The sequence below is a fragment of the Euprymna scolopes genome, chromosome 11 (genome assembly GCF_053919585.1).
Source record: "Euprymna scolopes isolate OS-2025 chromosome 11, ASM5391958v1, whole genome shotgun sequence".
Classification (NCBI taxonomy): Eukaryota; Metazoa; Mollusca; class Cephalopoda; order Sepiida; family Sepiolidae; genus Euprymna; species Euprymna scolopes.
This window is the reverse complement of record NC_136492.1, coordinates 107,199,430-107,220,008: the sequence shown is the minus strand read 5'-3', so window position 1 is coordinate 107,220,008 and position 20,579 is coordinate 107,199,430. Positions and strand designations below refer to the sequence as shown.

Sequence of the window (20,579 nt, the reverse complement as noted above, 5' to 3'; positions counted from 1 at the left end):
CAATTTTCAGAAATATATATATATATATATAATTTATAAATAATATTATAATAATATATAATAATATTATAAATTATATTGCTCTGAATTCTCATCGAGCTAAACCGAGGTTAATATTGGTACAATAATCAATATAATACCATTTAAAAGGTATTAAAATTGATTGTTAAAAAAATCCACATATATATATATATATATATATATATATATATATATATATATATATATATATATATATATATATATATATGTGTGTGTGTGTGTGTGTGTTCTCCAACGTTACCAAAGTCAAGGAAAATTTCTCTTCTACCTACATGGATAAGTTTGGAATCTTGTCCCTATATTAAAAAAAAAAACAAAAAAAAAAAAGAAGAGAAACATAAAGAAAAATCCGTGCTTCAGCAATTTACGTAATTTTTTTTAATATAATACTTTTATTTCAACGAAAATATATGGCAAAAATTACAAAAATTGTTCAAGTATTTTTTTTTTTCAAAATAAATAAGAAAATCAAATTCTGAGTATCCGAGAAGTCTTGCCTGCTTTTGAAAAAAAAAAAAAAAAAAAAAAAAAAAAGAAACAAATTGATATTATCATACTTTTGTTGCAACGCCTTTGAATTACCTACCATTAATCGCTTAAAACTAATTTTTTTTATAAAAATATAACTACTTGTTGATCAATTACGTGATTTTTGGAATATATTTTCGTTCGTCACGGGCATGTATGTACGTTATATAGATCTGCCATTATGTTTGTTTTTAATATGGGGTGAATTCTGTACAAGAAACTCAGTTTTTTTTATTTGTGTGTTTTAACTTAATTTAAAGCATTTATTCACTTTAAAACGCAAATAGTGTCAAGTGTGAAGTTAGAACAAGAAAAAATATCAAATTCCTGAAAAATGCAAAGGGGAGGTAATCGTGTGCGAGTTACCGCCCTGGACGCGTAAAAAAATAAAAAATAAAAAATTACTAGTTTATCTCGCGAATAGAAGTTTCTTTCCGAGAAGTGCAGTAATATTTTTCACATGTTTTATTTTTGCAATCAAATTATCGATGCTTCGTTTTCTGAACAGCCGGGAAACCGGCGAGGATGACCCACTTCTTTTACGACGAGCAGAGACAACTCGCCGTATTTACAGCTTGGATCTGAGCACGCACCGTGAGGTCGAACAAGGAACTCACCGCGGTGGAATCAACTGTCTCGACATTGATTTAGTCGAGGATCGATAGTAGGTTACAATCAAATATTTTTCTTGGTTATTCTTAGATTTCCAACTGGAGGTTATATTGCGAATAATTAATGAAATAGTCAGCCGAATTAGTTTTTCTTTTGATAACATTTGTTAAGAAATGAAACAAAAATTAAAATGGTTAACAAAGATTGTTTATAATAGGACGGCAACAAAGTAAATATTTACATTAACGGCGCTTGTACACTATTAGGATGAAATTTCGGAAATCGTAAAACTGAATTTCACAGGAAAAAACAAGGTTATCTACGGATTCCTCGTATTTTTAAGTTGATTATATAAAAAAATTACGAAAATCAATAAGGTAGAAAATTATTTATTAAAAAAAACAAACTTTTAATTGTGTGCAAAGTTGAACGTTTTAATGTAAACGTAATAAAACAATTAAAAGGACACTCCTATCAAAAATCGGTTAATTTCCATGTCATAATTTTCAATTTGGGAATTCAAAAGAAATGTTCGTATTCATGCAAATACAGATCGTGTTGAAATAATAACGTTATTTATTTCGGCACCCATTCTTAACATGGAAGGGGAAGGCGTTTTGTAACTATTCTGTACTTTCACTTAACAATTTAATAAACAAAAGATGCGATGAAATCCAATGTAACTTCATATAATCCTCTCCAAAAATAGGGCAGTCTTGCATTTAAGTCCCGGCAAAGTTCGACAACTCTAGAACGGCCACATCAGTATTTTACACCGTCAAATCACGAATATTACGAATTATTAGTTTTAAAATAAAAATTATTGAAGTTTTAAAATAACAAATATGCAATTAATATTAAATAAACTGGAGAAATTCTGGTCACATGTGAAAAGGAAGATGAGGATGGTAGCGTCGTAGCGACTAATGAAAATTTGTTCCATTCCCATCTAATGGAAGAGTTGTGGAGACGGCGTGAGAAAGGACACGCATTTCCACGAATTATTAAAAGCATAAGAAAACGGTAAAACTATACAAACACCGTGACAGCGAATTAACCCTACCCCTAACCCTAACCCTAACCCCTAACCCTAACCCTAACGCTGTCACGGTGTTTGTATAATAATACCAAGAAAACAATACACTTTTAAAGAAATATTTAATTTTCAAAGTTGTTTTATTTTGTATAAATTAATATTTTGTTACGTGGTTCATTACTTCAGATTTGATTTTATTCGTTTTTCTGTTAAGACAATAATACACTTTCTAAAAATTGTTTAATTTTTCTGTTAAATAAATAGTTATAAATATATAAAAATGTATATTTTGTTTGTTTACTTTATTTAGTCAAGTGTTTACTTCCAATATTAAACTATTTTTTTATAATAATTACATACTTTTCATTTTAAAACTTTGATAATTTTGACGGTGTAAAATACTGATGTGACCCGTCTAGAGTTGTCGAACTTTGCCGGGACTTAACTGCAAGACTGACAAAAATAGTACGGTCTGTATTTTGCTGAAGCACTGAAATTTGTAAATAAAATATTCATCTCAAAATTTTAAATAAAATTATTTTAATTTTACGAGTGAGTGAAAGCAGTTTGGAATTTTATAAAGCGAAGTAAATGTCCATTTACGAAAAACACATTAATGAAAAAACTGAAGCCGTTCGTTTCGTTGCTTCTTGTAATGGATTTTTGTTTTTGGTTCATTCATTCGTCCGTTGATGTTTTCAAATTTGGTTCAGTAATTTTTCCCGAAATTTAACATGATAAATTAACAGAGTTTTTTTTGTTAGTGAAAACTCTGACCCCGCCCCCTTCCGCCTTCCAGGTGATTAAATTGCCAATAAAATGCGAAGACCCAATCTTTGGTCTTTTGGCTAGGAGTAAAGTTTAGTATCTGTTTTAATACTACATTTCATTTTTTTTTTCTGTCCTTGATCAACGAAGGAAAAATCTTTCTAGACCGAAGCAATTAAATTTTTTGTCCCAATTCTGTGCGGGGGAACTGGGTTTTCACATTAAAAATCAACTTTGTGTCTAACTCTCCCTCCCGGGGAAATTTGCATGTTTAATTACTGGAAAACGAAGATGACAAATTATACAAACTAGCGGGACCCGTCGAAATTCCACAGTGACATCTTTCATAGGTAACATATTGCAACTCGACATTTCTGTAGGCGTTCAGCGTGGATGGAGACCCGGCAATATTATTGTAACCCTTTTGTTAAAACTGTAAAAGTATTTATCTAAGTAATCTGGCTAATGTAGTGTCAGAATATATCTGGTTATTACAGTTTATCTCCAATATCCTTATAGGAGTCTGTGACATATTTCCATTGTATGGACATCCGGCAGGAATGGAAACTCCAGAATATCATTATACCATCTTTAGACAGATACTGCCCTTGGATCCTAGCCAGATGACCAAGAAGGTATATTTTAGCTTTACATACGGCTCAAAAGCGACATCATATTTTTTATTTTAATTTTTTTTTACATTGTGTCTTCAGTGATCGGGAGATCCTATTTATTAAAAAGGAAGATAGAAGGTGATAACATACAACTAACATTAAATTAGCGTATCTATATAATAATTTAATGTTCGTAGTATATTATCACTTTCTATCATCCTTTTTAGTAAATAGGATCTGCTAAATGAATAATTTATAATCTGGAAACCATGACACACGTACATACGTACGTTAATGGTACTGCGGTATTTATATATAGATTAGTGAATTTGGTAAAACTTGTAAATGTGGTGCTTTATTAACCATAACATTAAGTCTGAAATGACTGTTGCGAATGCTGGAATGTTAAATTTGGTCTTGTCTTATATTGATTAAGAATGTCAGGACCTGAGTCGAGACCGGAAATTGGTCTTTACCTCATAATTGTCGAAACCTTTTGCTGCCATGCAGTAGTGCACAGAAATTGTTTGGTGCTTATGCACTTATGTTACTATGCTATTTTTTTAAATAGTATTTTCAAGTTAAATTCAATTTCTACAATATCTTTTTCTTATTAAATTGTTAGGTAGAGAGTACAGAATAGTTACAAAACATCCTCCCCTCCCCATGTTAAGAATAGGTTTCAAAATAATGTTATTATTTCAGCATGTTAATATAAGTGCATAAGTATCAATTTTTTAAATGTCTTAAATTAGTAAAAAGAGTTTATCAACCAAATGAATCTTCGGTAAAAATCAAGAATAGTTAACAATCAAGAATAGTTAACAATCAAGAATAGTTAACAATCAAGAATAGTTAACAATCAAGAATAGTTAACAATCAAGAGCTTGTAAACAAGAAATAAAAACAACAAATAATTTATACCAAATGCAGTAGAATTCAATTCTCTACTGACCTGTATACTTTTAATGTATGGAAACTAACAATTTTTTTAGTTTAGAATTGCATTTTGATAAAACCTGTTTTATCAGCTCACAAGAAATGACAATAATAAGACACAAAAATTAAACAGAATTCTGAAATATAAAATATCTCACAAACAGTTTCTACACATTAAAAGTACACCGGTTGGTTGAGAATTTAATTATATTGCATTTGCTATGAATTATTTGTTGTTTTATTTTTTTGTGTGTATGAGTTCTTGACTGTTAACTATTCTGGACTTTTACCATTAACTCTAACCTGAAAAAAGGAAAGTTTTTAATTTTATAAAAAAGTTTAACACATTATTTGCCAACTACGAGTATTCTCATACTGTGGCATTTGCTTAGCCTTGTTCGCTACAAGTGAACTCATAGTAACAAAATTATTTTTCTATTAGTCAATACACACTTGGCAAGTACAATAACTGTCTTTAATTTGAACTGGCATCTCAAAATAACACATATTGAATAGTATGTTTACAAGTTATCTTGTATTTGATCCTGCCATGTATTTTTTTATAGCAAAAACCTATATAAATTATAAGTTGAATGATTCAATATAAATAAAAGCTAATTTGAGTTATTTTTATTACAAAAAATATCCAAACTGATATTCGTATCTGGCACACTAAGATATTTTCTTATTTAATGTGCCAAATACGAGAATATGATAAAATAATACAAATTTTAAATATATTCCATATTTTATTCATATGCATTATTTATATTTGAGTTTATTTTTTGGAAATTGCAGAAAAAATAGCTTGGCAATGATACTAAATTTAATAGAGCTATAGCTGGCAGTTAATGTGTTAATATTTGTGTTATTAAGAAAAATCATCTTCCTTTATGCTTTTGGCAGCCATTTTGTTTTGGAATGCCCTTCACGCAATTTTCCTCAAAATCCACTGAAAGTTAGGATTAATAGTTGTTTACATCAACCAAATACATCTGACATCAGCAAAAATCTACAAGTAGAATTTTGTGTTGACATTTTTTACATAAGATCACAATTATAAGTAATCTATAAATAAGTCAATATAAATAATAAAGCACTATAATGGTCATCTTAAATATCTGATGAATTGGTTTTTATCCATTACTTCTAAACCAAATTAGGCACTTCTACATTTTAGGTTTTCAGGACAATTATTTTGTTTTTATTTTTGAAGAGTTCCGCTGTGGACAAGGGATAACAATCACAAAATTTATTGAGGTTTTGAAGTTTTGCAACTTTGATAAGAAAAATACATTACAGTAACACAATAAGACAAAAGAAAACATTTATTACTAGAAAATTTATTGAATTAATTGATTTGTTTTTATTGAAAACGAACACTTTCTTCTAATTAAAATTTTGAAATAATTATAATGAATAAATTAGTTTTCAGTGCACCAAAAAAAAAAAAACCCATAAAATTACTAAATAAAACAAAACCAAAGCATCCAATTAGAAGAAGGAAGTGATTGTATAAATTTACACATTTTTCGATTGTCACTATTGTAAGAGTCTTTTTCTTGTAGGTAAAACTTATGTCTCAATACTTCGTAATTAGTTATCTTCTATAATATAAATCACAAACGTCGATTTGTGCGTGCATGTGTGAATGTATGTATGTATATATGTATGTATGTTTACATGTCTACTAAAAGTTTTCGTCAGTCACATCAGATCAGGTCGAAACCAGTACATTCTGAAAGAGCAATCCTTCGGCCATATAATATGTGAAAATTAGAAAAAAATAGTCAGTTATTTTGTATAGAAATAAAGTTTTAAATGAAGAGAAAGTCAGTTGTCTCTTTCTAAACGGCTTCAAAAACTGCATATGCATCAAGCATTATTATTGGGTTAAATAAAAGAATTTCCAATGTTAATTTGCAATCAGTGGTATGGGCCAGTGGATTAGGAAGTTGTCTCATAAGTGTTGGTTTTGACGTTTGCGTTGGTCTTTTTTTTTTTTGCATTTAAACAAGGTTTTTTTTTTTAAAACAATTTCCTTATTTCGATTTTTTTTCTTAGAGGGTTAAAGTTTTTAGGCTAAGGTGAAGGTTAAGTTTTTATTTGAAAGAAACAAAAATTCCAATCCAATGACGATTCATTAATTAAAACAAAAATAAAAAACAAACTTTCTATCATTTATATATTTTTTTTACATTTTTTTCTTTTACATTTAAACAGGGTTAAAAGATTTTTAAACTTTATTTATTTGGCATTTTTTTTATCAGAGGTTAATTAAATTAAAACAAAACATTTTTTTATTTCGATAGTTATATAAATCACATTTTTTTACATTGTAAGTGCTAATTCTTTTTCTTTTAATAACACATTAAGTCATAACTAATCATTTTTATAAACCTTATTTCGGTTAAAACAAATTCTACTTTGTTATTTTTGTTTTCGTTGCAACAGACCATAATGAGAAATCTTTCTAGACTGAAGCAGCATTAGAGAAGTTTGTTTAAACTGGTATATAGTCATTAAAAAATTCTCAATATCCAGAGAGTAGCTTTTTATCTTTGTATCCCTTCTGCCGAAATATCTGGTGGGGAGATTTTCATGTATTTCTGTTTTTGGGCGATTTCATTTTTATCTGTTCTTTTATTTTTGAAATTGTTGTGGAAGTAACGATGGAGTTAACAGCTGTGTCCAAACCGAACTTCATATCCACCCGGAAAACGCTGGGTATCTATGCTAGCCAAAATATAAATAGTAAATTTAAAGACCCCCTGCAAAAAAAAAAAATATATATATATATTTGTTTTGATTTATTAAAAACTTTCACGTGATTGTCTTCCTTTGTCCTAAGTAGAAGTCTTCAAAAGTAAAAAAAAAAAAAGAGAAAAAATTGTTGTGAAATCTAAAATGCAGAAGTGTCCCAATTTTAATTAATTTTATTTAAAAAATGCTTAAATATTTTAGATAATTTACTTTAAATATTCAACTCGATCTTGTGCTATCAATCTTAGAAACCACAACTTTTGAATATGTGACATTTGTAGTTCATTATAATTTTTATTTTCATATGAAGTCGAAATTATTTGAGCAAACAAGATGGCTGCCAAAAGAATAAAGATAATTCTTTTTTTACTTTTAATAATGCAAGTATTATTTTATTAGAAAATTCAAAAGAAATAGTTTTTTTGAGCAAAAGTTACTCCTCTGTTTTATTTAAATTGTGCAAAATTTAAAATTAATGACTGAAACAGTAATTATTTTACTGTTTTATAAAGAAGATCCCATAAATAATAACGCTTTTATTGAACTCCCCACTTACTTCTGACAAAAACAAACAAAAAAAAAAAAAATAAATAACGTGTGCAACTCAATCAAAGAATTTGATTAAAAATTGATATTTTGTTTCTGTTATTTTTATTGATAAACATTTTGGGACTTTTGTTTTATTTTTGTAGTCTATTGTCTGGTGGTTCTAATGGGATGATCTTCATTTATGACCTGCTTAACAGCACGAGTGAGGTGAAGTATACATGCAATGCTGTGGCAAGTGTCGGCCTATCAAACACGGATCGTCATAGAAGTAGTATTGAGACTGTACAATGGTATCCTCTCGACACAGGCATGTTCATTTCCAGTGGCACGGACAAATTATTAAAAATATGGGACACAAACAATTTAGTTGTGAGTATCAAAACACAAACAAAATCTAATCTCGTATTTTAATTATCCTTATTTGAATTTCTTTTATAAAATTATTGTGTTAAAATAATAATTCTCTAGTAAATGTGTATCATTGCATTATATTAAGACTGAAAGGATTTAGTTAAATCTATAAAAGTGTGCCTATGATTATCATGAACAAAGGATTATGCAAATGTGTTAAAGTTTAAATATTTTTGTATTTGTTTTTTTTAATTAAGTGTGCTTATAAATAAAACTATGTAGTTTTTAATCTCTTAATAAAACTTTCTGTAAATAATGTTGTTTAATAAAAAAATGTGCAATGGCAAAATTACAAATGTGTGTATTTAAAGATACATAGTTTTGTTATATGCACGTTTTGAATAAAAAAAAATGTAAATAAAACTTTTTTCTAATAGTAAAACTTTTTCTAAAAAAATTTGCAAATTTATAAAAGTTATTTAAAAAATATTCACTTTTATTTACAAGTATGTTTTCCTATACACACATTCTTTTAAAAAAAATTGTAAACTAGTTTTTTCTAATAGTAAATTTTTTTATAAATAACCCCCAATTCTTTCTTCCTTTGAAAATAAAAATTTACAAAGGAAAAGTTATAAATGTGTGTATTATTCTGACAATGATTTAACCGGAAGTAAAAGTTTAAAAATTTGGTATTAAATCAAAATGTGTTCTTTTGATTATTGCTTATTCTGACGTGCTTCAAATCTATTTGATCCAATTTTTATTTCTTTATTTAGTTTGTTTTTCTAAATTCACAATTATTTATTATAATCATTAGTTTGTTTTCAAATTCTGCTAATCCATTCATTTTGGTGGATATTTTGTGGTGTTTGGGTCTGTGCATTGCTGTTGTTATTGCAAGACCAGACTTGTAAAAATGGTACCTTGATAAAAGCACTAGTTTCCATCATCTATAGAACTGACTTACAAAAAAAAAAAAAAAAGAATAAGTCGCACATCAATTTCCCTCATCTAAATGTTTGAAGCTTGTATTTAAGGTCTGGTAAGATTCTTATGAGAATCTTGTATTTTAATCTTGTATTCATGAGAAGCTTGTATTTAAGGTCTGGTAAGATTCTTATGAGAATCTTGTATTTTAATCTTGTATTCATGAGAAGCTTGTATTTAAGGTCTGGTAAGATTCTCATGAGAATCTTGTATTTTAATCTTGTATTCATGAGAAGCTTGTATTTAAGGTCTGGTAAGTTTCTCATGAGAAGATGTGTTGTTGTCCAAGAAACTCATTGGAGAAGTAAATCCAGTACAATAATTGTGGAAAAGAATGCAAAATATAAACTGTATTGGATCTGAAATGTTAAGGGAACATGTGGTATTTTTATTGTAGAGAAAAGGGTAGAAAAAGTGATTGAAGTTAAATGTGTAAGTAAACAAATTATTTTATAAGTTGATGGTTGGTAAGTGTAGTGTATTGTAGTGTCATTAAAACAAAAAGACCTCAACAAAGCTTTATTCAACTGAATTGTACATAGTTAATTTAACTGAGGCAAGAAGCCAAAATAATATATCTAAAAATAAAAAGGTTTATTCAAATATAGGAGATCATGTAATCATTTGAGCAAGGATTATAATATATATATATATATATATATATATATATATATATATATATATATAATTTTTTTTTAATGAAAGTATAACAGTGAGAAAAATTTCATAGCTATATCTATTCATTCACCAGATAATGAAATACAGTTTTAGTACGACTGCTGCTATATTTATCCTGATACAAATGCTTGAGAAGTACCTTGGTAAAAAGAAGAATCTGTATTTTGCTTTTGTGGATCTGGATAAGGCTTTTGATAGAGTGCCAATAGAAATGATGGGTTTTGCATAGACTAAACACAAATGAGTAGTTAATGAAAGTTGTTCAAGCAATGTACAGAAATCATAAAAGTTGTATTAGAATAAATAGCACATTTAATGGCAACTTTAATGTTAAAATAAATAACACATTTAATGGCATTTTAATGTTAAAATAAATAACACATTTAATGGCATTTTAATGTTAAAATAAATAACACATTTAATGGCATTTTAATGTTAAAATAAATAACACATTTAATGGCATTTTAATGTTAAAATAAATAACACATTTAATGGCATTTTTAATGTTAAAATAAATAACACATTTAATGGCATTTTTAATGTTAAAATAAATAACACATTTAATGGCATTTTTAATGTTTAAATAAATAGCACATTTAATGGCAATTTTAATGTTAAAATAAAGATAAAAAATTCTGTGTCGAGTCCATTGCTTTTCATCTGTGTCTTAGAAGCATTGTCAAGGTGTTCCTTACGGATTGTCCAGAAAAGATGCTGAATGCTGTTGACTTAGTACTTGTCTGTAAAACAATGGAAGGTTTACTTGTTACGTTAAAAACATGGAACAATGCTATGCAAAGTAAACGCCTGAGAGTGAATATTACAAAAACCAAAATGATGATCATGCAATCATGTATGAGGTGTCTTCAATACGTTACAGCTCCTTATAGTCCATCTGTAGGCATGATCAGAAACCGTCCAAGTGGCAATATGCCTTACATAGGGAAAATAAAATTAAAAAAATCAACAACAAAAGAACACTTGTAGTTACAATTGAAGATAAATAAGATGGAATCCTGTTATGCTGGAAATTGATATATGAATATTAGAGAAATCGAAATCTCAACATTTGTCATTACTGAAAATGTCTGACATGATGCTTTTTTTTTCTGTTTCATGTCTCTTTTATAGGTCGCTGATAATTATGAATTCAAAGGTATTGTCTACTGCCATCACTTGTCAACAGTAGCTCGGCAACATTCTTTAATTGCTGTCGGATGTGATGGCAGTTCATTGAAATTAATTGATATGAAATCTGGCTCAGCGACACACAGTCTCAAAGGTCACCGTAAAGCTATTCAGTGCATTCAATGGTCACCAAAAGACGAATTTATTTTGGCCTCTGGAGGGTAAGATATTTTTTTCATACTGTTTTAGTATAATTGTTGTGGCTAGGTTTGTGAATATTTGGGAGATTTAATTTATAGAGGCAATGGGCCAAGCAAATTTGCCATAATGTTTATTATTTAATAACCATTTACATGTGAGTTATTACATTTTTATTGCGTTACTGGATGTAACTAAGCTCTACTCTTTGTTGACTTAAACTTTGTATAATTATTAATAATAATCTTACTACTGCTACTACTACAACGCTGTTGCCTTGGACTATTCATCTTACGTACCTGCAACCAATATTCACAGTTCTCCTTTTTCTTTTCTAAAGAGTTTTTACTTTTTATAATTTCCCAACTCGTATAGATTTGCATATACAAACGAATATAAAAAAATAAAAAAATCTAACTACAAACACAAGTTCTTTCTAAGACTGAAAAATGAGTGCTGACTGTGTGAAACAATCAACATGATTAAAAACTAGTAACCCTTAATGTTCTTCTTCATTGTTACATTTAATTCACTTTTATATTTTAAACCACAAATACATATACCTTGGCATCCTTGAAGTAACCAGTATTTCTCTTATTTATGTCAAATAATTATTTTTTAATCTTGTATTTATTATTCTTTCTTATACTTAACCAAAACTTATTCTCATCACTAATGGCACATGTTCTTTTACCATTTTGTTTTGTTGTTATTAGAATTTCCATATATTAAGATGTTGCAATATTTTTTGGCATATTATAACAGTATTACCACATAGAATTCGACGGTTATTTATATTCAAAGCCAGGGGTGCTAAGACAGAGCTAATCAAGTACCAAAATCACTGTATAAAATTTTTCAGTCATAGCTTTTTGTCTGGACACAAGAAGGGAACTGCACACTGGATTAACACTAGCATTTGTTTAGCTGGAATTCTTAACATTTCAAATCTTCTCTGACTGGTTTGATACTGTCAATTTTGCTTTGAACAACTGTGGTGAATTACCAGAATCAAGAATACCTTTAGGAGATTTAGGTTTTATTCGACTAGAAGAACACACGATACATATACAAGATGGCGACTCGGTATATCAAACAAAGGGAGACAATTTCCTGAAAGGGGCAGACTACTCTCAAGTGATTATTATTTTACCACAACAACTACATTTAATATGCACAATTGGATATTTTTTTTTTTTTCTATGATAGCTATTTCTTTTGCCATTCCTGTTTGGATCATTTTTTTTATTACAAGAATGGTACTCCAGACAAGATTAATTTCAAATAAAAAAACATCAAAATGAACAATTGATATAAAATTCCAATTTATTCTGAGATATTTCTTATATTTGTTAACTAGCACAGACAATCAAGCTATGCTATGGGATATACGCACAGCAAAAGGATGCCTTATGAAACTTGATCAACATAATGGTGAAGGATCATCCAATACAAAAGATGGTAAGCACACAGACATTTTACATTTTATAACTTTCTATTCAATCGCTATTTTGTTTCATGAGTTTTAGAAACAAATATTAAATTTACTTAACAAAATTTCTTCTCAACTACCATAGCATTTATGATGTGATCATCGTCATATATGGCCCCAAAGAGTCTATTTCCTTTATTTTTGAAGCCAGAATTTTTTCTAGCAAGATATTGAGTACTTATGGGAGAAGTCATGTGAAGGTTGCCAACATCCTAAGTGAAAGTGATTTTTGTGGAATGAAATAAATTCTAACTTGGAACACTCAAGTTGTCAGTTTGTGTCGTTAAACACTTGACCATTTCACCTTGTTATGGATTGAAATCACATTTAAAATTGTCAATTTTTCAATTTTTTCGTATTGCTTGGATAGAATTATTTAAGCAAGCTCTTTTATGTTGTTGTGGCATTGTTGCACATTATCTGATCCTCCTTATGATGAAATGATCTCTCTACACAAACAATCTGTTTACCTCCTGTTATTTTTTTTGCTTCTCTTTTGTATTTTATTTGTAAAATTATACAATGGAAAATTTAGTTTTTATTAGCTTAGAAAACTAATGACAGAAATTTTATGTTAAAGTCAAACTTTATAAATGTTGTAGCATTACAGGCCGGTAATAATCAAAACAAGTACAGTGGTATAATCAACACAATATGTATTAACAAAAGAATGTTACAGAAGTGCATGTCATGATTCTGTCATCACTACCCACAACATGTTATACAGGGCGTCCCAATAAAATGTATACACTCTTTAAATTATCTCAACTTGCTACATGAATACGCTATGCCACGTTCCTAAGAAATGTTTAGGAATAAAAAAAATGGCACTTCCAGCAAGATGGAGCACTTCTCCACTATCATCATGACGTAATAGCATATCTTGATAGTCACCTGCGAAACAGATAGTAAGGCTGAAGAGGACGTATCGAGCACTGTCCACACTTACCAGATTTGACTCCTACATGAATTTTTCTCATTTTTGGGGCAGGGTTGGAGGGCATGTTAAACACAGGGTTCACACCACAAAATGAGCTACAATGAATAAGTTGAAAGAAATTATTAAAAGAAAATGTGTCAATATATCAATTGAACTGATTATGAACGTTTTCAACTCAATCAGTGAATATTGTCAGCTGTTCATGGACCACAATGGTCAATAATTTGAACACTTTTGATAATTAGCTGGTTTCTATATTTGTTCACAGTATTTTGATGTATAAAACTTTTCTTTATTATAATAAATGTTGGTTTTATGGTCATTTAAAGAGTGTATACATTTTATTAGGACACCTTGTATATAACTATATTTATTATCTCTAGGTAAGTCCATTATTCCTGAAATGGATATATCAGTGAGCATTTTTCCTGGAATTTTAATTGCCTCATTATTCTAGATTCTATTTCATTGTAGACATCAGAAGTAGTAGACTGGCCGTCAACTAACAAATAACTGTAAAATAGGGTGCTATCTGCATATGGTGCTATATGTTAATAGTTGGTATCCATCAATCAATAAATAAATCAGGCAAATAATGAGAGATTTTATAATGAGAGATTTATGCAAAGATGAATGCCACAAAAAATGTTGTCCATTAATGCTATTTTGTAGTCAATAATCACAGCTCAAAGTTAGTGTCTTTATTTGCAAAAAATAAAGTTGGAAAGGAAATCGCTTCAGACAAGACATGAACCTACTTGATGTAAGGAACTAAAAATATTATTTCAAAGTAAAAAATTAGTCAACGATACTATTTTCATCTTGAGTGTCATTTTCATAATGTGTTGATATATGTAACCTCCAACGTTCAAGTCTGGCCAGGATCACAGTGTATTATCTGTTCTGATGCTTCACTAAAGTAAATAGGTTTTGGTTAATGTGGGGGAAATCTTTCATACCGAGACAATTGCTATTTATTTGGACATTGCCAGAGTGCACCCTTTTTTGGAGAGCTGGTTTTCCCCCACATTAAAAGATGGCCTTGTGTCTAATTTGCTTTCGTGGGGAAGCAAATAAATACCAACCTTCTTCAAGTGTATCTTGTTGAACTGGAGAATCTGCATAGAATTTCAAACGAAACCTTTTATTTAATCCACTTAGGTAACATACTCTCATTCCATTAGTCATGACTGAGTAGAACTCCTAAATAATTTGCAATTGTACTTTGAAAAAAAAAAACAATTGTGGATTACTTAGGACTTCTACGCAATCATGGCTGATGGAATGAGAGTATACTACCCCGATGGATTAAATAAAGGGTTCTGTTTGAGAACAGTAGTCTGCAGAATCCAAATAATACAAATAATCAATTCGTGTCTCAAAAATTAAAAAAGATAAATGTTAAATAGATAGATTGCAACTCAGAAAACAAACAATTATTTCCCCTTTGTCAGAAACATTACTCATGGAATGTGAGGACTAAAGGATAAAATAAGGTAAAACAAGTGTTATGAAGCTGCCAAAAGTAAACCCAAGGTGCACTTTCTACTCTCCATGAATTGAATTCTGATTAAGAATCATAAAATTATCAGATTTTAATGAAAGTTTCACAAGTTATGCAGTAACAATTTTTTTTTAATGTGCAGTAGAGACAATGTAGGATTTTTAATGAAATTTGTCAATTTTTTAATTGGTTTTTCATTTCCTGAAAGTAACAGGTCAGCACATGTGTTGCATATCACACAACTGATCCATAACATTATTTATATATAAAAACAACAATATAATGCTTACAAAATGTTCAAAACATTATTAAAGTTGACAAGAACGTGTTTCAACATCTTTGGAATGGTAAAACTAACGAATAGCATCTCACCAAACAAACTCCTTCATCAAAGACTAAATTCAATAAAGCAAAATTCATCAATATCATTTACATTATTTGAACTACTGTGCTCATTTTGAGTGTTATTTTCTTAACATTTCCGTCAATGTAATCTTGAACCTTCTTCAAGTGTATTTTGTTGAAATTGGGAATCTGCACAGAATTTTGAACAGGAATCTTCATTTAATCGACAGGATTAGTATGTTCTTGTTCCTTCAACCATGAATGGGTGGAAGTCCTAAGTAATTTGCAATTGTATTTTGAGTGTCATCTGCACTGAGGATTTAAGCCTGTAACTTGCAACTGAATTTTATCAAATACTTTATCCACTATGCCACAGATTCTTGTAGAAATAACACTCAAGATGAGAACAGTAGTTTGAATAATCCAAATAATCAATTCTTATTTCAAAAGTTCAGAAACATAAGAACTCCTTGGTGTTTTGATGAGGAATTGAAATTGTGACAGAACTTCTAAAATATGACATGAAAACTTCCTTACTCATTGATTGTCTGATTATGATACTGCAATTTTTTTTTTCAGTATTAGGTTATTTTAGAGATAACTTTGCAGAAATTGACATTGTGCTTTATCAATATCTTGGAGAAATTTTATTAATTCTGTTACCAGAACAAAGTGATTAAACAAAAAGAAGTCAATTCTATTGATGGACAAGATGTTGTTCTTGTTCACATCTGGAGCAAATTTATTTGTATGGATGAAAACCAAACAGACCTCTGGCAAATTTCCTCACTGAAATAATCATCCAGAATAGCAAAGATCTACTAGAGTACATGTTGGGAATTGGAGGTAAACTCATGAGTCAACATCAACTTGGAAATTAATGGAAATCACACAGTTAATTCTTTGTACCTTTGAAGCAGTTGATATAAGCTATCAACAACTTTTTATTTAGTGTAGCTATACCGATGACATATACTTCTTTTCCATTACTGCTGCTGTAAAAGAACGTGGGCTCCCTCTACTGGGCTAGAAAACTTCTCACACTTGCCAGTATCCTGTATCTCTACAAAGCCATCATTCGCCCATGCACGGAGTAGTGTTATATTTGGGTGCATGCACCAATTACTAGCTTCCCCCCCTCTTAGACACGGCCTAAGAAAGAGTCTTTAATAGGTCCCCACACTATCTATCAAGCTTCAATCCCTGTCCCCTCACCACAACGCTGCAACCCTGTGCTAGTTTTACAAGTACTTTCATGGAGTGTGCTTCAACAAACTTATAGTATCCCCTTGATATAAATATCCTTGACCCGACCTAAGAATCAGCAAAATCCCACCCCTTTTACTCTAAAGATCCCCAGATGCTGGAAGTCTTTCTACTCTAGTAGTTTTCTTCCTCATGCTGCTCGCCTTAGGAATTCCCTTCCTGTTCATCGCTTTCCTGACTGTACCAGCATGCAGAAATGTAAATGTAATGTTAACAAACACTTCACTGCACAACTCTCCACTTAGGATACAGCTGTAGGTATAGCCTATAATTCACAGTAATCCCTTACATCTCAGTGGCAATGTGCCTTGTTTGGAGTAAAAGAAAACTGATATTATTCAAGGGTAATATTTGAAAAGAAATGGACACTGACATTTCTAAAAAGTTAATTCTGAATTATTTTCTGAAGAAAGCAATGTTGCACAACATTTATATAAAATTAAATCTTTTATCTTAAAATTTATTCATTATTAAAAAAAATCTATTTTAGTAATTGATAAAAAAAAAACAAATTTTTATGAATATTATTTGTTTTAATATGAGTTTTATATGCTTGAATTTCAAGTTTTTTTTTTAATGTATTTAAGATTTTGTATTGTTCTCATATGAAAGATTACAAAACGTGTTTTGAAATATTAAAGTGGTTAAATAGCATTTTATAAATTCAGAAGTTAGTTTTAGGTTTTATTGAAGAATTAGAAAAACCAGAAAAGTTGTAAGTATCCAACTTTGGTAGCTTTTTAATATTTTTGGATTTGAATTGGATTTTACTGATTCATGTTTCTGAATTTTTGAGATGAAGATTGATGATGTGTATAATTTAGATTATTCAAACTACTTTGTTTATCTCGAGTGTTATTTGTACAATGTTTCAGCCAATGTAACCTCTGATCTTCTTCAGATGTATATTCCTGAGTTCGACAAGATACACCTGAAGAAGGTCGGAGGTTACATTGGCTGAAACGGTGTGCGAATAACACTTGAGATGAGAACAGTAGTCTGAATATATCACTTGTATTGATCGGACTATTGTTCTCATCTTGAGTGTTATTTATGCAACGTTTCAGTCGGATTAGCCTTTGACCGTTTTCAGGCATGTTGATTTTTGTTTCTTTTCCAAACAACAGCCAACATACTTTAGGACAGTCGAAGGCTAATCCAACGAAAACATTGCACAAATAACACTGAAGATGAAAACAATAGTCCGATCAATACAAGAAATATAAGCAATCAGCCCTCATTTAAAAAATTTGGACCTTAAGTAGTCTGAATAATTCAAGTAATACACATGATCCATTTTAATGGTACAAAAGAACACCTGGTTTTGTAAGCATTAAAATTAAATGAAACAATTCTTCATTCAAAATGTCTACTCTGGCTAGCAAAAAATTCTCTAGAAATATCACATAGCTAAATTTAATTCAGTGTTTACTTTATTAACAGGTGTATCAGCTCATGATGGCCATGTAAATGGACTACATTTTACAACTGATGGACTTCTGCTAGTTACTTTGGGGACAGATGAACGCATTCATCTCTGGAATACGGCAACTGGAAAGAACACACTTGTGAATTATGGCAAAATCAGTAACCAAAGTAGACGCTCAATGAAAATTTCCATCTCGCACGACGCATCTCCAAACGTGATATTCGTTCCTGAGGACAGTGATATCAATATTTATGAACTTTTTTCGGGCACAAAAATTGATGTTTTACGTGGACATTATAATCAGGTGACATGCTGCAAATTTCAGCGTCAGTTTCAAGAATTGTATTCTGGTGGCAACGACCGAAATATTTTAATTTGGGTGCCGAGCACAGATGAAGCTTACGATGATCATTTAAGAACAATAAATAGCCAAAATAGTTCATCATTCAAACCACAAACTGCAGGCATCGGGCAACATACTGCGGCTACAACTGATGCATGGAGTAGCGATGAAGATTAAAGTAAATTTTTATGAACAAAAAAAAAATTCATGTCATCTTGGAAAAAATTGTCTCATCAAGTTATAAAAAAGGTTTTAATGTAAATAATTTTAAAAATAAATCAGATTCAGAAATAATCATGAAAAAAAAATACTCAACTAGGATTTTTTTTTGGATCTATCAGATGAAATATTTAATAGAATTTGATCAGTATGTTCATCTATATAATAAGATGATCTTATTTTTTCCCCTCCATCTACATTTCCAATAGGAAAACAACTGAACGCTTCCTTAAAAAAATTGTTCAGTCATCACTTATAGCACTTTATAATGTGTGTTTTAGAAACTATGTATACATACATCCATATCTAAAAATGACTAAACTTATTCCAAACACACTGTCTCTCTCAAATACATATTCAAACAAAGAAGGTAGCAAGCAGTTTCACTCTTTATCCATTAAGTCCTTTCACTCTGCACACTTCACTGTGTGACTTTCTTAATAGAGATAATTATTTTTACATAACTGCTTATTTCATTTCTAACCTCATACATGGAGATTTTGAAAATAAATAATAACCGCTCACTCAGATTCAATTAAATCCTATCTTGTGTCCTCGTTGTATTTGAAGAATAAGGGATTATCAGAATGCTTGATTTCCAGGATTGAAGTCTCGCTATTAACAATACATTTAATCATTCTTGAGAATACTAGAATACATTACAGAACATGTCAGACTGTATTTAACATGCCATCATACACTGATTGAAATGCATGAATTTGAAAACAAATATTCTCATGAAATAAATAAAAACTACAACATTGTTTTCTATTTCACATTTAATACACATTCTGTGTTAATAAAATCAGTTCAACTCTTACTTCTCAACTTAACAATAGTGTCATTGAATTAAATGCTATGATGTATGGATGTCCTGTTTTGCAATAATTTTTACATTTTCTTAAACTGTTAAGGAATCATTTTTCATTATACACTTAAAAATACTAAAAAGAAACATTATTGCAATTATTATAATCCATACACTTCTGGATATCAATAGATGCTTTGTTTACTTCTTGACCAGTTATTTTATTAATGAATGTATTTGATTAACATCTCATTTCTTTTGGGATAATTAATGACATAGTATGGGATTTAAAGACATATTGAAAAAATAAGATACAAAAAAAAGTAGTGATGTAAGCTAGGCATGCATCACTATTGTCAATTGGATCTTGGTAGAATCCCATATCTCTGAGAGTACTTGCCTCTTGATTAATATAGTATTTGGAAGAGTCCATCATTGGACAGATAATGGTCCCATAACAATAAGTAATTTCTTCAAACTGTGTTTTGATTTCTTTTACACTTCATGATACCATGTTTCATTCTACATTTTTTTTTTTTCGCATATCGGTATGCATTTTCTTTCCTTTTAGAGATTAACTTCAACCTTTTATTTTTTAAATATAGTCAAGCTTTATTTTGTTTAAACAATTATGATAAGCTCTTTTTTAATAACTATAGTCCGAATAAGCCACAACCAGTTTGTCACCTACCTAATAAACAATTTTATCACTCTTTCATATCTTCTATGATTTATTTTATTCATCCAAATATTTTTTTCTGTTTTAAATAGAAAGGGAGAGGGGGTGATTACTTTTATAAATTTTTCATTTTTCTAAACTTTTTGGCATGTGGGAGGGATTTATGAAAATGGTAACCATTTCACAAAATAAGGCCTTGATAAGTGGTGATGCCCATGTAAAAAAAAAAATATAGCATTATAATGTGCTTCTAGAGAAATAAGAGCACAGTGTTCACTTTTGTAAGACTATAATGATTTTAATACATATAATACAAAACAATAGTTTGATCAGTCACCAAACCCCATGATTGCCTAGA

General features: G+C 29.7%; 1 protein-coding gene across 2 annotated transcripts; it reads left to right on the top strand.

Moving 5' to 3' along the window:
- Positions 1-934: 934 nt before the first annotated feature.
- Positions 935-20,260, top strand: LOC145288045 (DNA excision repair protein ERCC-8-like). Of its 2 annotated transcripts, XM_080136064.1 has the most exons (6): positions 935-1,234; positions 3,506-3,621; positions 7,995-8,220; positions 11,002-11,219; positions 12,557-12,657; positions 18,187-19,279. In XM_080136064.1, the coding sequence occupies exons 3-6, from the start codon at positions 8,020-8,022 to the stop codon at positions 18,690-18,692; spliced, it is 1,026 nt and encodes a 341-aa protein (XP_079992190.1). In that variant the 5' UTR covers positions 935-1,234; positions 3,506-3,621; positions 7,995-8,019; the 3' UTR covers positions 18,693-19,279. The 2 variants fall into 2 exon arrangements, with proteins under 2 accessions (XP_079992190.1, XP_079992189.1); XM_080136063.1 differs by lacking the exon at positions 3,506-3,621 and having other exon boundaries at positions 944-1,234; positions 18,187-20,260.
- Positions 20,261-20,579: the final 319 nt, after the last annotated feature.